This window comes from Protomyctophum parallelum, assembly GCF_964188405.1.
Source record: "Protomyctophum parallelum genome assembly, chromosome: 1".
NCBI lineage: Eukaryota > Metazoa > Chordata > Actinopteri > Myctophiformes > Myctophidae > Protomyctophum > Protomyctophum parallelum.
In genome coordinates, this window is record NC_139697.1 from 26,277,703 (window position 1) to 26,294,804 (window position 17,102).

The 17,102-nt window shown below is 43.5% G+C and overlaps 1 protein-coding gene across 1 annotated transcript; it reads right to left on the reverse strand.

The window, feature by feature from the left end:
* Positions 1 to 1,954: 1,954 nt before the first annotated feature.
* Positions 1,955 to 15,835, reverse strand: azin1b (antizyme inhibitor 1b). Its single transcript, XM_083770927.1, has 11 exons — positions 15,658 to 15,835; positions 13,316 to 13,459; positions 12,179 to 12,382; positions 10,678 to 10,851; positions 9,574 to 9,746; positions 8,621 to 8,834; positions 7,170 to 7,244; positions 6,557 to 6,722; positions 6,021 to 6,136; positions 5,161 to 5,378; positions 1,955 to 4,105 (listed from the first exon to the last, which is right to left on the reverse strand). The coding sequence occupies exons 3-11, from the start codon at positions 12,278 to 12,280 to the stop codon at positions 4,042 to 4,044; spliced, it is 1,302 nt and encodes a 433-aa protein (XP_083627053.1). The 5' UTR covers positions 12,281 to 12,382; positions 13,316 to 13,459; positions 15,658 to 15,835; the 3' UTR covers positions 1,955 to 4,041.
* Positions 15,836 to 17,102: the final 1,267 nt, after the last annotated feature.

The following is a 17,102-nucleotide window of genomic DNA, read 5'->3' on the forward strand; positions in this document are numbered from 1 at the left end:
AAACAAAACATAAAACAGGGGGGAAAAGAGAGGGGGGAGGGGTATAGAGGGAGAGAGAGGGGGAGAAACTCTGCTCATACCTTGGTATGTAATATCCCCGAATGTATGTGTCCTCAAAATATGTGTAATAAGTGGAAGATAGATAGGGGGAGAGAGACAGAGGGGGCAGAAAGAGGTGAGCCGGGAGAACGGGTATGGACTATTAAGTAGGGCCTTTCTCGGCCCCACCTCTCTCACATTGTTTATATTGTGTTTTAGTTTCCAAGATGGCCGCAGCACCAGGAGGGGGTGGCCTTACTGGGCTGCGTTCACACATTCAAGACACCTGTCTTGTGTCTGTGTATAATGGCTGCTCCAATGCATTTCCAATGGAGGAAGCCCATATAGTTTGACCAAACATTTTGTTTGATGGGGGAAAGCTGTGTTCAGACACATTTAAGTCAGGTGTCAGACACAAGGGTGTTTTGAATGCAGCCCAGTAAGGGCATATGTCGACCCTGCCCACTCACCTCCGGCCCACCCCCTCCTGGTGCTGCGGCCATCTTGGATCCTAAACACAATATAAACTATGTGAGAGGGGTGGGGCCAAGAAAGGCACTTATTCTGGGAAATTGCAAGTTGGTTTGCATTGACTGGCTGGAATCCATATTGGGAAATTCCGTCTTAATATTATATATTGTGATGTCATGTGAATTGTGAAGCATGACAAGGAACAATGAGAACAGTGTGATGTGAAGCATGACCAAAAGCTTCACTTTTCTTTTCAACAAAAAGCAAGTTCACTTTGCTGGAAAACAATTCTCAGATCGAGAACAATACAAAGTTGCCTTAATCACACTAATAATTATTCCTTATTTGGACTTCAAATAGTGAAATAGAACTATGTTTACATGTCACTGGCATCCTCGTCATCAGCATATGTGTTGGAAGCATTACAACTATTTTGTTGCTATGACCGACCTATGCAATCTCATTGACAATGACAATTTTACGTCATAGTGTCTGAGCAAATAGGCATAGTCTATTTTACTTACTACTATACTTACTTACTATTTGATAAGAGCGCCCCTCATTTCACACAGGTGTGATTTTTATATAGAAGTATTTGTAGTCTCTAAATGTTCTGATGAACCCCCCCCTTATGATGATTCGATGAGTTGTTTTCTTTAGGCGCTAGCCCCTCCTATATACAGCTTTTGTCCCCACAACATGTCTGCTACTGCAACACAAACATTAAATGCCATTGACAATGAAGGGAACATTTGAGTAATCTTGTCCTCACACGTCCCAATATTTGCCATTGACAATGAAAGGAAAAATATGACAAATTTGTGGCAACACGAACATTAAATGCCATTCACAAAGGGAAAATTTACATCATATGTATATAGCTTTTGTCCCCATACGTCTCAATATTTGCCATTGACAATGAAGGGAGAAATTAGGTCAAATGTCTGCCAAATACGACGTAAATTTGTGGCAACACAAACATTAAATGCCATCGACAATGAAGGGAAGATTTACGTCATATATACATATTTTGTCCCCACTGTACCTCTAGCCTCGCTCGCCAGCCTTCATTTGCCTTTGCAATGCATATTGCCCAATATTAGTATCGCTACGAAAGGCTACTGTATCTCAGTAGCAAATATTCCTACTTTATGTACCCAGCAGCAGCACATGAAGTCATTAAAATCACCCCCATCTTTATAGAGCACATCCATGCATTACCAATCTGGGAACCCTTAGAGCTAAAAATAAACATTAACGTATTAAATATTTCTTGAGATATCGGCATTACTACTACTTACATTCCAAAAACATGATTGTGAAATGGCCCATTCTTAATGAGTATCTTTATGTTTGGTAAAGTAAATACAGTATATTTTGATAGAGATATTTGTCTTGCGAGCATCACCGAACAAAATGTAAAAATAAAAACAGATGACACAGGTTGATTTCAGTCAGAGTTGTATTAAATTAATCACTTTCATTACTTTAACAAGCACAATTTACAGTCAAAACAGGCTATGGTCCATTAGTGCTTTTGCAAGTAATTACCAAATACATTACTTGTTTGGAACACGCCGGGGCAGGATTATTTTTGTCAGTTTTACTTGTGTCACCTTTTACCAATATTAGACATTTAGCTGTACAAGACACTTTCCTCACTCTACTTTAGGACAGGCATGAGGAAGAGTTGCTGCCTACTTCCACAGACACTTGGTTTAGAACTGCTTCAGAATGGCTTATTATTGTGACATTGTCCCATTTGATAGGCACCGGTCACATCACAGAGTGTTTTCATTTTTAATGTAATCCACTGCTTGTTTCCTGAATGAGCTCCTTGTCTACTTGCTGGTGGTTAAAAGCTAGTTTGGGAGAGATGCTGAATAAGGGTAATCATCACAATCAGGGCCAATACCTCTTTAAGTCTGATTCATACAAGTTATACAAGTATTGTGAAAGTTATAAAATAAACATTTATTGTAGATATTTGTCCTGTACCCACATTTTGTAATGTTATGTTTCTCTACCAACTTGCAAATTATTTGCCGTCTTTCTACGGTAAATATAGTTTACTACACAGTTATGCTTGTAGATTGGCAATTTTTCGGCTTGGGACATAGCATAAATTATTGCGTCGCGCAAGCAAACCACAGCACATCCCCTTGCTCTGAAATTTTGTTGGTGCTTTATCGCCTTAAACACCTAAGTGTTAAAACGCCACACTACATCACAGACCAGGAAGAAAAATATATCTCGTCAAGTTTAGTTCAGAGAGGAGTGCCTTTTTTTGGAGGGTCAGGTTTTACTGGGTTGGTTGGGAGGGGGGAGGGCGGTGTGATGGCTCACAGCGTAGACGTGATGATCATACTACAACGGTTCCTTCATGCCTTTCCAACGAAGTGAGAACACTGAGGTTACAAATGGCAAAATCACAACACACTTAATCCATGTAGCGTTCAGGAAAAGACAAAAGAAACCTCAACAAAGACATAAATTAAATACATCGATATCTTATCAGGGAATACTGTTGGATGGTTCACAGCATATACCTGGGAAAGGGAAAAGCACACACACTTTAACCACTTTGACCCTATAATATACTTTTGTTGACCGGGGTACCACAGAGGTCTATCCCATTGGACCCCTCCTCCCCCCAATAAACCAAATCGTTTCGGCAAAAAAAAAAAAAAAAATAGGCAATCTACAAGCTCATGTGTCGCGACCAGTTGTGTGTGAGCTTGTAGATAGTCAGTTTTTGCTGCATTTTCACCTAATCATAACATGCTCAGTGTAGGGATGCTAAGGGTTAAAGTGGTTAAAGATGGAGCCCATTAACTCACGTGTTCTTCAAATCCAATAAATAATAAACAGAAGAATATATAATAATTGCAATAAATGAAAAACAGGTTATGTCGGTGTCACAAATTCATCTGTTGGGGGTCTCTAAAGCACCGATTCTCTTTAAATACCGCGAGGGGGAAGGAAAATAAATTCATCTATAGACATTAAAATGTACTGATGTTGGAACAGACAAAAGTGATTTACAAAAGACACGTAAATCAACACAGAGCAAGATTAAAATCAATTGTACATATATGTAAACTGGATTTGATTTTCATTTTTAAGGACATAAAACATACCCACCCCCTAAGTGGCGGGGGCGGGGGGGCTCCATCTCAGCAAGAGTCGTCCATTTTGTTGCATAACGTTTAGCCTGGTGTTCTTCCGGCTTGACAGGTTGTTTGGGGAAAGCAGCGATGGGGCGGGAGGGGAATTATGATTCCATACCTCCCAACTACTATAAATGTGAGTTATTGGGAGGTATGGAACATTTAAACATTTCTTAATTTCCCAAAGACAGAGAGAGAGAAAATAGGGGAGGAGACAAATTTGAATGGAAAACACTGCATTTTCCAAGTCGGCTGGAATGTTGACCGTGTTTAGGCCCTGCCTCCCACGTGTGTGGTGATGGATTGAGGAGGGGGAGGAGGCAGAGAGGAGAGAGGGCGCGCGGCGCCACGGAGGACGGAGTCACATGCTGTACTGGACCAGGGTGCCGTTGTCCAGGGACACTCCAGCCTCTTGCAACTCAAACCTGAGGGGCACAAAGAAAAAAAAGAAAGCAACATTGAGTCATTCTCAAACGCTTCTTTGTTACTACTGTTTAAATAGGGTATGGTGATATTTATGGTCCACATGTTTGGCATTTACCCACATTAAACTTGGTGTTCCTATTGTGGGAATATCATCATAGGCAAACTCCCCAAAATGTCATCATGATCGTCCATCAGACTTCTGAGTAGATTAATGGGAAGATGATTTTAGTCTAGCACCAAAACAGCTGATCTACAGGGTCACAATGCATCACAGATTGGCTATTTTATTGTGCAACACAGGCACTAAGTGTAAATCAGGCTTTACTCTGGGCTGTATTTTGCCCTTTGGCCACTCAGAATAGCCAAATGGCATTGATCACGCCTCCAGGTCTTAAGTTAAGTAATAAGACCTGGTACTTAAGACACACAAAATACAGCCCAATGTCTTTGTGGGTAAATGTAGATATTGGGACAGGATATGACAGATGCATCCAAACCTCACATTAAGACCTGTACATGAAAACCTTGTTCTCCATAACATTCATTTTTAGTAAATCAATTTTTGTCACACTATAGTGTCACAAAAATGTAGCACAAATAGCAGATTCGACCAGTTGTGAGCTTGTAGATCTGCCATTTTTAAAAAGGTTTAAGGTTAACCCATTCAGAACCCCTTTGTGTTTTAAGGATTAGGTTATACTTTAGCCATTGAAAAATAGAAGATCTACAAGCTCATAAGCTTGTAGATCTGCTATTATTTTTTAAATCGTGAAAATGTGGCGCAAAGCTTTGAATAAATATTAGCGGACGTTTTTAACTCAATTCTTTGCTTCTGGGGAGGTCCCTGGAACAACATATTTTCAGATGGGAGTCGGCAGCCAAACGCATATAATCCTGGAGGTCCTTGACATGAAATAGTTTGAGAACCACTGACATAGAAATAGGAGGTTTTTCAGAAAACCGTCAGGATTTAGAAGACAGTTGTAGAATCGTCCTCAGGTCTAAATGGGTTATAGTGGCTATGCCCGACGACTTCAAACCTCTGGAAGCTCACCAGTCAGACGTGGAGATGGTGTAGTAGATGGAAGGCTGGGGGGCGGCGGTGAGGCAGCAGACGTCCTGCAGGCCCGACGCCCCCATGTTGGGGAACAGCAGCCAGTCGCCCACGCTGAGCTCTGGCAGCAGGCAGCGCTCCACCACCTGGTCCAGCTGGTCCAGAGACGGGCCCCACAGGCTGCTGGGGTGCACCGCTTCGTCAGCCCGCAGCACGCGCTGGGAGGAGGGAGAACACAGTCAGATTAGAGATGCTCCGATAATCGGCCAGCGATCGGTGATCGGCCACATCGACCGATATTCACTCTGATCGGTAGTCGGCATTTACCCCATCTGTGATCGGCAATTTACCTGGAGAAACTGATCTTTTACACTATTTAGGTGGTATAAATGTCAATCAGATATGGAGTATAATATCATTTTGCTTTTTTGTGACAGGTCAAAACATTCTCCCCTTCCTCCCCAGTCCCCACACACACACACACACAAACACACACGGGAACAGTTTTGAGGTTGGTTTTGACATTTTGGAAATATAATAATTTGCAACATTTCATAAGTTCATTATCAGACCTATCGGTATCGGCCGATCATGAGAAAAACAATCTGTGATCTGTATCGGTCCCAAAATACGTGATCGGAACATCTCTCCCTATTGTAAAGCATGAATTACTCTCTTCCTGAATAAAAACAGAAGTATCCGTTTCATGGGCACACTTTGAAACATCCGGGGTCACTTAGTTCGGAACACCAGTTATCTGCCGATCGTCTGCCTCAATTCATGGCCTCTTTTCTCCATTCAGCTTGGAGTTGCTATCAGATGGCTGGAACGGGAGCAGTGGGTCTTGGCTTGCTGCTTACCTTGTGTGCAGCCGGGGTGGGGATGGCGCTCCCTAGCAGCTTGTGGCTGAATGAGCCGTACACGCCCTCGCTCATGTAATACAGGAACTCGGGTTCACCGCCGGGGCTCAGGTCTCCTGTACAAAACACACAGAAGCACTTCAGAAATGCAAGATGTGAAATATTAGCCCGCCCGGCCACCCTCCCTCCCTCAAGTGAAATTAATTCAATCTGTGCCATTTTTTCTTGCGACACACTGTTATGCAACGACCACGTAACGGTCTGGGGTTTTATTGAGCAACCGCAGCAGGCTTAGATTAGATGTGAACGGTAATCCCAAAAGCTCGGAAGCGATGTGGACGTGTACGGGCAATCGTGCTGCGTTTGCACTGCGAGGGGAAAGCACAGTGCAGGGAGAAATAATATATATACTTTGAGGCTGTGATGGACTTTAACTCCGATATCACTATTTTGGGCAATTTTAGATGATCTGTGTGATCACAGGTTTTTACTTACCGGTATTTACCTTCTTTTTTTTTATGGTGAAAAAAACCCACCTGGAGCCATGCTGTCCCAGTGCCCGCTCACTGCCTTCTTGCTGATGACGTTGACGGCCAGGCAGAAGGCTGAGGCGACGTAGAAGCTGCCAGGCTGGGCGAGTACAGTCACCCCAGAGAGCGGGGGGAAGTAGGCGTCCAGCAGTGGCCTGACCACACACTCAACCTGCACGCACACACGCACACAACAGAGAGAGCAACTAATTAACACAATTACTAATTAAATGTATTTAACTTTCATCAGCAAACAAAACTTGCAAAGTTCATGTCAATGCTCGGGTTCCCCAATAGGCGGCCCGCGGGCCGCAAGTGCCCCCTTGTGGCCCCTGGAAGAAAAAAAAGAAAAAAAGAAAAGGAGGGGTCCCCAGATATAAATGGCATTAAATGGGGGTCAGTAGCCTATGCATGTCAAACTGGGCATCCTTTTCAAATGGGGTCTTGCCCTGAAAATGAATTTTCAGGGCAAGACCTCACGCATGCGGACTCGGCCCCCAGCCTGGTACCCTAGTCAAAATATGGCCCTTGAGGAAAATTTATTGGGGAACCCAGTCTAATCATTTCCATTTCACTGGTAAGGGACTAATCAATTGGCTGAAGGCAGTTGTTTGGTTACCTGTTTGAGCTGATACTCTGAGCCAGTGAATCCACCACCGATGTCCAGGATGTTCATGCTAAAACCCAGCTCCGCCTGCACAGTGACAGCCAACAATCACACTCGGTTATTACAGTACACAGAAAAGTCCTCAATGCTCATTAACCCATTTTGGGCGGGAACCCGTTTTGGTGTTTTAAGCATTATGAAAATAGCAGATCTACAAGCTCATAGGACGGCACAGAGTGCAGCACTATGAACTTTTAACTTGCCATTTGTTTTAAATCGTGAAAATGTGGCGCAAATCTTTGAATATATAGTCTTTCAGAGCGAACGTTTTTAACTCAAGGCTTTGCTTTTGAGGGGTTCCTGGAATAACATATTTTCAGATGGGGGTCGGTGGCCAATTACCGTACATATAATTTTTGGGGTCCTTGACATGAAATATTGAGCACCACTGATACAGAAACATAGGAATTTCAGAATTTAGAAGACATTTTATTCAGGTCTAAATAGGTTAAAGGAGAATTCCATGCTAGAAGGCTTTCTTACCTTTATTTGTAGTCGTTACGTCCCCACCAAAGAGGTCCAGGTGTTTTGCACAAAATAACACCTGAACCTCTTTGTTGGGGACGCAACTACAAATAAAGGTAAGAAAGCCTTCTAGCATGGAATTCTCCTTTAAAGAGCGTGTAAGTATCTCAATGTTGGGTGAGATATTTGTTAATAGTGTAATGTATTCTCTGTCATCAGTAGCAGGGGGTTCCCCATCTCTCCAGCTCCTTTGATGAACAGAAAATACTTTTCCAGGTCAGGATACCAATTGTATCCATTATCCAATCAGGAGAGAGACCTCATGGTTTACCCCACCACGGCCCCGCCTCCTCGTGAACATGTCTGGACATGAAACGGAGCTTGAGCTGAAAACACTGTTCTGAGTGGTTGCTCGGTCCCACTCCCATGCTAGTGGTTCTTAAATATTTCCATCTCAGGGATCCCTAAATTAATCTGTATGAGAGAGAGAGGCCAAAGGTCTTTTCCAACAGACCTGTTAGAAAATATTTTGTGCAGGAAACCTCAAGAGATTTGTCAACAAGCTCACAAAACGCATTGTGTGCTCTTAGAAAATAAAAGGGGCTTAAGCGTTCCCTGGTTTTGCTGGGGACTCCCTGTAACCCGCCCAAGGAGGAACAATGTACCCTACTACAATAGTAGGCCTAATAGCTCTTGGTGTGACTCTTGGTGGTTTCCTCACTATAAACAATAACGTGGAAATGAAAATAGAAGAGCTTATAAATGTTGGCTTCACCAAGGCTATTGGAAACTTAAGGCGTCAATGTGGATGAGCAGAGGAAATATTGACTTCTGGGGGTCCGTGGCCTAATGTATATCAAACTGCGGGTCCTTGAAATTAGAAGGTCTGAGAACCAACGTCTTAAAATCTTTGCAAATGTCATCATCGGTGTGCTCACCCCCATGTCGAAGACACAACGGGCGTCCGACAGGGCATGGGCATAGGCCTTCTGGAGGTCCGGACAGGACGTGGGGATGTGGAAGGTGACCCCGGCCACCTGGACGCCCAGCTCCTTGGCCGCCTCCAGGAGGTGGCGGCAGCTCTTCAGGGAGCAGCCAAACGCCATGCTGGTCTCGGCCGCGTGGGCCTCGGTGCTCAGCAGCAGCAGCAACCTGTAGTGGAGACAGGACAAAACGTCAAGTACAGGATAACCACAACGCTGACATGGAAGGTTTACGATACAACTTTATTGTCAGCTTGCACTGACATTTGTTTTGCGTCCATGACTTCACCGTTCAAGATACAGACAAGACATACACAATACATTACAAAAGATACATTACAGGACACAAATCACAGAAGCAGACAGGAACAAGAACAATAGAACATATCCTCTTGTTTTACCGATTTTGGTTTAAAAGCAGAACACAGGGGTGAAAAATGGGTTACAAAACCGTGGGATAAAAATTAAGATTTAAAAAAAGCAGAACAGACTGGTGTACAAAAGAGTTCTTTAGTCTGTTTCTCATATTTAGGGACTCATGGAGGGCAGCAGTTGATATTCACCATTTAAAACATGTAAGGGGTACATGCACTTTTAAATTAAGTACATTTCAATTAAGAAAACATAATGATAATAATAATAACAAAAAACTAAGTGAAAACAAAAACACTTTAGTTAACTGAGAAATACAAATTAAACTTAAGCTTAAAAATAAAGCTTTAAATTATTAATGATTAAATAATTAAAATTACTTTTCAACATTAATCATTTGAATAGGATTTCTTTTAATAGATTGAACCAAATTATTTGGTTCAATCTATTAAAAAAATCATATATTGACCAACACACAGAATCAAAACAAGAGATAAGCAGGCCTGCTTTTACAGCTTGTTGTGGTGGTCACCTACTTGGCGCCGGGGTGTGCGCGGGCGATCTTGCACAGCTCGGCCTGGTTGTCACAGACCAGGTGTCGGACGTTGTTCTTGGCAGCGTGTTTGATGTGGGCCAGCTGCTTGCAGACACCCGACAGGATGATGTTGTCTGGGGTTACGCCGTGTTCCAGTGCCATGTTCACCTCAGCCTGGGGCGAGAACAGGACAGTGATGTAAATAGGTTTTCAATGTAATGAGTTCCGGGATGCAGGGGTGGTCTTTAAGATGAGTCCCAGGGACATTTTATGAGTCCCACTTCAACGACGTTAGGAGTCAATTTGCCATTTTTACAAATTGCAGCATTTACCTCCCATTTCATTTTATATGGTTATAATGTGTTTATATTCATGTAGAAAACAGAAGAATTATAACTAAAGCTAGCAAAATAAACTAGAATAAAAAAACAGTACAGTAGTACAGTAGTGCATCCCGTGGATGCAGAGGTCGTTTTATTGCATCCCTTAACAATAAACTGCGTTTTGGAATGCAAAATGCACCCTATTTTAATCTCTGACAGGACACATTCAAGTAAGTATTTAAGGTAAAAATAAGGGCAAAAGGCATATGGTAAGTGTGTTGCATAAGCTGAAAGACAGCCGTCTTTAGATGACAAACAATTGATGACATAACTGGACCACAAGGTCAAGTGCTTTCATAAGAGCCATTTGACCAGCACAACTTGTGGTTCCTACACGATGACAAATCGAGTATGAACAACTGTGCTGAAAATACCCCATGACCAGTTATTGACCACACTATTACACACTGCTTTCACTACTGTACGAGACGAGCACATTAAAACAAATGGTAAATGGTGCATTTATACAGCGCCTTTATCCAAGGCGCTTTACAGAGATTGTGCATTACATTCACACACACACCGATGGTGGCGGAAACCATGCAAGGCACCAACCAGCACATCAGGAGCAATTAGGGGTGCAGTGTCTTGCTCAAGGACACTTCGACACTAACTCTGGGGGAGCCCGGGTTCGAGCTGGCAACCTTGCGGTTACCATCCAGCCACCTGATCCACCGCCACCCCCGGGCGGTGCAATGTTACCAACGAACTCGCCTGCTCACCTTGTTGGCACAGACGAATCCAATTCCCAGGGAGGAGAGCACCTCCATGACGACCGGACTGCTGTTGCACTTGACTGGGAAATATGGCCGCAGTTGGGGTGCCGCGCTCTGCCAGCGCACGTGCTGCCGCATCAGGGCGCCCAGGTCACCAACTACAAACGGGGTCTTCTCTGCCTGGAGACAAATCGGGGATAAAGAATAATACACTGAGCACAATGAGTTATGACCATTATGGTCAATGGCTGCTTTGTTATTGTGACCTGGAACATGACCGGCACCATTGATGACCGAGTCACACACACACACTTCTCCATAGGCTTTTCAAAAAGTATTTATTTAAAGATGGTTACGTCGCGGACAAAGCCAACTCGGATCGTGACAAATCATGACAATAATTACAATGTTTTGGGCCGATGAAATAATTAGTAATTAGAAAAACAAAACAAAGTGTTGTATCCTGCCTTTATTTTCTTCTTTAAAATTATTTGATCGGCACAAAATATTGTGTTTGTTGTCATGATTTGTCACGATCCGAGTTGGCTTTGTCCGCGGCGTAATAGTCTTTATATAAATACTTTTTGAAAAGCCTATGGAGAAAATTAATGGAGAATCATTTCCTGGGCCACTCGTCGTTCTGAAAGGGGGCGGGCCTGCGACTATATACACAAGTAAGACGCGCAAACGCGGGAAGCGAACGCAGCTCGTGTGTGTGCGTGTGCGTGTGTGTGTGTGTGTGCTACAGCTGCGCCCTGTGTGTGTGTGTGTGTGTGTGCTACAGCTGCGCCCTCTGGTGGCGGGCGGGTGGTGTAACAGCGGGACAGACAGACACACAGACACACAGACAGACATTCAGCCCTTGCTGTCATAGTAAGTGGCTCACTGCGTTCGCAATCACTGCGTTCGCAACTATATACTTAGTTGACCACCCCCCCCCCCGTACTAGGTCTGGTCCACTAGCATTTCTCTCTACACCAATCTAGTCAATCAACAAGCTTGCCAACGTGTTTTGAGCTTTTTTGCTGAATGTTTGCCTCGGAATAGGAATGCTAGAGTTCATGTGGTACGGTTTGTATAGCAAACAGGTGTAAATGCACCAAGTAGAGCTACAGTATGTGGAGGGTCAGGATTACATGGCTATGGCTTATACCTATCCAATCCATTTAGCCTGACAGGGAGGGCCAAGACTGGATTAGTGTCTGATAAAATCGACAGAGGGGGGGAAATAAGAATCAGGTGAATGTTCCTGGTGGACTTCGAAATGAGCTCCAAACTAAAGCAGTTAATCAAGCACATTAAGCCTGGTGTCCCTGTTTTTTTTATGTCATTATATGTAGGCATTTCAATACTTCTCAACAACAAAAGCAAAAGTAGACGGTCTAAAAGCTCATAACATTTAAGTTCACATGTTGTTGTGACGATGCCAATTTATAAAACATAGACACTGCTTTTATTTGTTTTCACATAATTCGATTTTCCAGGATTGAAATGTTGTTGAACTGACCAGAGCCTGTTCACAGATGTGTCCGTCGATGACATCTTCAATGGTCACTCCTCCCTCCAGGAGGTCAATGACATAGCTGGGGTCGTCAGCAAGTCCTTTCATCTCTCAACCGTAGTCCAGTAAGCTTACAATCATAAAGAGCCTAGTTCAGCGAGTCAAGGGGGTCGTGACTGAGACGATGAGGTCCTGCCGGTATGCAACAAACTAACACATGAAAACAAACATGAGGTCAAAAGCTTGCTCGGTCAGGGAAAAGGAGACAAGAAGAAACAGACAGACAACACACTAGTGAACTTTTACCCAGATCTAGAATAAACAGATACAATGCAAACGCACAGTACGTCACAATTCCTTAATTTGAGCAGTGGTCATTCTCACACACAAAGAGTGTTAATTAGAACGATAAATAACACTTTCAAACTGGCGGCCTTATTTTATCATTTTATTTGGAAATGGATGATAATTGGAATGTGGCTTTTTAATGGTTAATCAGACGAATGGATTGTCGATTATATCAACAATTAGAATTTGTGGATATAACCAAAAATTATGGGGGGGGGGGGGGGACTTCCCTCATGCATGACAGTCAGACTATGTATGACTTTACTTTCACATCAACCCACATTCAAATGAAAATAGGGCCAGCAGGTTAGTGTACACACTGCGAACATATCACTGAACACCTGACAGCCAGATTAACCTTAGAAGAGACTGAATGAATGGCTGATTCTGGATTTGTCTGGTTCTCAACTGATAGCCTGTTATGATAACAGTGTGAGCATGCGAGCAAGAGAGAGTGTATGTGTGTAGAAGTACACACTGTGCATTTGGATTACTATACTTGTGACACAATGTCCCCAAAATGTACAGCAGAATTTGAGAAATGGACATCACAACAGTATTATGGTTTTAAAAAAAAGAAGAAAAAAAAGATTCAGGTTGGGGTTAGGCATTTGGAGACGAATTATGCCTGATTTATACTTGGTTGCACACTGGTGTCATCATGCATCCAAAATGGCAGATCTACTGAAATCTTGACATTTTGATGGCCTTCTCACTAGTAATACTAACATGTACGTGCGCGCGTGCGTGTGTGTCTGTGCATGTGTGTGCGTGCGCGCATGCTCAGCTACTCACATGGACAAGTCAGGAGATGGACCTGTCCCACTATCAGCTAGGATCCCAAGGCGGCTCTGCGTTGAAGTCAAAGTGCTCCCGGTAGAGAGCCGCCCCTAGGCCTTCTGGGTAGCGCCTATACAACTGTGCAGAGATGGGGGAGCCCTGCGGGATGAAGAGTGTGCAAACCTTGTTACATAGAGAAGGCATAGAAAAGAATGTGTGCCAAAGTCAAACCTGACACGGTTTGACTTTGTCAGTTTCTCAACCAGAGTGCCATGTTCCAAAAGTGGGTTGCAAGGCATTCCCACAGGGTTGTGTGAACAAGGAACAAGTTCAATAAAAGGAACACTTGACTGTACTGCTTAACAACATGGGGTATAGCATCGCGATTCTGGGCACATCATCATAATAAGCGAACATTTGGCAAAAGTAGTCAAACATTTGCAGAAATTTGTAAATTGCAGGGTTTAATGCGTCGTTTAGGTGCTACTAGACTAGAGGGCATGCACGTGCTGGCGCACACTGGGGCTTCGCAATATGGACTAAATGTCATACCTCAATAGTAGATACAATAACCAATAATAAGAGTCACACCTAATTTTAGTGTTGAAACATTAAGAATAACTAGAAAAGTCGCACTTTTAAAAAGTTGTAAAGTGTGGTTGCCGCAGTCGCTTACATAGGCCCTTCCCTAATTTGAAAATTTCTATAACGCTTAAAACAGTTTGGTCTTCTGCCCCTGCAAGGGAATTCATGTCTTTATAAACGATTGTAAAACATAGATTGGTTACGTAACCAACAACAGCCAATTATCTACTACAAACGTTATGCAAAGCTCGGCCAATCACGGTGGAAGTTAGGTAGGTTACTCAGAGAAAGAAAAAAAACTATAGTCTGGTTGCCACACTAATAACAGCATATTACAGAGGTTAATTAGGCTTTTCTAACATTTAGTCTCTGACCAATTCAGTCTCAGTGGTGTGCCTAGACTGGTCTGGGGGACCCTAGTCAATTAAGTATATAGGGGTTTAAGTGGTTAATGTACCAAGTCCTATTGCCTTCTTTATGTCCAGAGTGAAAACAATTGAGTCACGTACAACAATGCAGGCATACACATGTGTTTACACACGTGTATGCTTACAATTCACGTGTATGTAACGTAAAGAACACTGTTGTTGAATCATCATGTCACAGGCTAGCGTGGGTGGCTTACAGTTACAGTGGGTGGCATACAGTTACAGTAGTCCTGTTGCTGACTCCTGAGGTTAAAAGAGTTAACCAACAACCTTGAGTCATATTTGCTCTGTGCCCCTCTGTTCTGAACGTAACCGACACAATCAATGCATTAGGTAACTTTCCCTTTAGGGTAACTGATGTGGCTGCTGGGCTTAATGGCTTTACCTTGTAAAAACATCCATTATGACTGGTTAAAAATAAACGAAATGACTAAGACAGGTGCTGATACAATGTCAACCATATATCTCACTATTACATGCTTTATAACAACAATACAAGTAATCTTTCTGATGAATTGAATATGAAGGACCCAATGGAAACAAGACATAGGCTTTCTTGGGTTTTAAATCCTCTTAGCAGAGTAGCAGACCTTGTATTGAACTGTACGGTTCTTTTTTAAGACAACTGTTAAAGTATTCAATCAATCAAACTCTCCCAGTTACAAAACTTTGCAGGAACACATTTTTCCCTCTCTCGCTAATATCAGGGACAAAATCTGGATGACGTATTAACTATGATTTCAGTGTTGTAATAGTGTTGTAATTAACATGACCACCATGTGATGGAACTTCAAACTATAGTACCTAATGTGAGAAATATATCATGAACGGCTTAAGTTATCAATTTGTAACTCTGAGAGGGTACACATGTACCTCTGCGGGTCCATTTGGTTCAATTATGTATCCTATCCGAGTGCTAAAACCCTGAGGATTGGATTTATACAGCTAAACATGAGACATGACACTTGTATTTGAATGGCTGTGGATAGAGAACGCTAGTGGCGCTGTTAACAGCTTCCATACATTTTACACGTCGCTACATAACATTCCATTTCATTCAGAAGAACCCAATCATATAACAGCAAGGATAACAATCTAAAAAATCTAAACAGTACAGTTTGACAAACGCACAGATCCACAACATAATCCGACTTTAACGGTGAGAATAAACGGGCAGAATCGGCCGTATAGCGGTGTGTCATGTGCGGGCTGAGCTAGAAAAGAGCCCGCCGCCTGCCTTGGCTTGGCCGCCATGGTGGCTCCGCTTTCTGCTGCTTCAGCCCGCGGGGCTCACGCCGTGGAATGGAAGAACGAACAAGTCACACAATACAACGGCGTACTTACGTGCGATAACGGCCAGAATGTCTTGGAAAATCGTCTTCTCTTTTTCGGCGGAATTTTTAAAGAGTAGTGGGCACAACGTTGTAAGAAAGAAAGCGGCCTGTTGGTGCCATATGTTAGTGTGTGTGTTTGCGGGAGGGACGGAACGGGGCGCAGGCGGTGGCGTTGTGTCTCTCTCTGTCTGCAGCTGGGAGGAGAATGAATATGAAAGGAAGGGAAGTATAGTGCAAGTTCAACCTGCGTAATCAACCGCCCGGGGGGGGCGGGGCATAGGGGGGGCGGGGTCTTCCTCGTTTAGTTTCGACCCGAGTTCGACCAATTACGTTCCGCCGGTCGCCAACCGCCACCAAATATGTATTTCCGAATTACCCCCCCCCCCCCCCATACCGTATTTATTACTGTTATTGTATCGTAACTGTGTGGATTCGTTATGTTTATTTGCGTTACGCAACCTCCTCCAAAACTTTCCATATGTGCGCTTTTAAGCCTAATGCTGTTTTCTTTTTCTTTTTTTTACTGCATGCATTTATTTTCCTTAATCTGGGGTCGAGGGCCGAAAGGTTCCTTGAGTGGGTTCCATGAAGTTCGCAGCCAAAAAATTGATTGATTGATTGATTGATTGATTGATTGATTGAATACAAAGACTGTTAACTGTGAGTGGACGACCCAATAAAGCATTACACTTGTTTACAAGAGGGTCCACCTTGTTCAATTCAGAGAGACGTATACAAATGTACACTGCTAGTCAAAGAACAGAACATGAATTCATCATAAAGGAGGTATGTGTGTATGTAATCCATGTAGGCTAACTCAGGAACCGGTCCCCGCATCGAATTCAACACACGGGTTCCACACCACCACAGGGGTGCCGGTGCACGTGCCCGGTGTCGAGTCGGTCGGACCCACTGACAGGGCCCCTGCCCATGTTCATATATGGAGCTGGCCTGTTCTCCATATTTGGGCATATTGGCACATAACTCCATAAACTGGCCCTGTTATGACATCTGGACAGGGCCCTGCACATGTCCATATATGGAGCTGGACTGTTCTCCATATTTGGGCATATTGGCATTTGGCACATAACTCCATAAGCTGGCCCTGTTATGACATCTGGACAGGGCCCCTGCCCAGGGTCCATCCATAGCCCCTTGCATCGTTCCAATGAGTATTTCTCATGAATAACGCTGGCTAAATCAAACCATCTTTCACCACTCACCACTTTGATTGTGTCTATAGAAACTGATCAAAGTCACATTAACAACAAACAACAGGGGCACGGTGGCACAGTTGGTAGTGCTGTCGCCTCACAGCTAGAAGGTCCTGGGTTCGATTCCCGCTCGGGGCGCTGTGGGTGCTGGCGGCGTGTGTCCTCCTCCGCGTCATCAGTGCCCATACCCGAAGGCGGGGTTGGTGAAAGGGCCTTTCTGTGTGGAGTTTGCATGTTCTAC

Coding starts and splice junctions, on each gene's coding strand:
- azin1b (XM_083770927.1), bottom strand. CDS start 12,280: ATGAAAGGACTTGCTGACGACCCCAGCTATGTCATTGACCTCCTGGAG. Junction 8,835..9,573: donor CGCGCACACCCCGGCGCCAA/GTAGGTGACCAC, acceptor TCTCCACTACAG/GTTGCTGCTGCTGCTGAGCA. Junction 4,106..5,160: donor ACCATCTCCACGTCTGACTG/GTGAGCTTCCAG, acceptor TGTGCCCCTCAG/GTTTGAGTTGCAAGAGGCTG.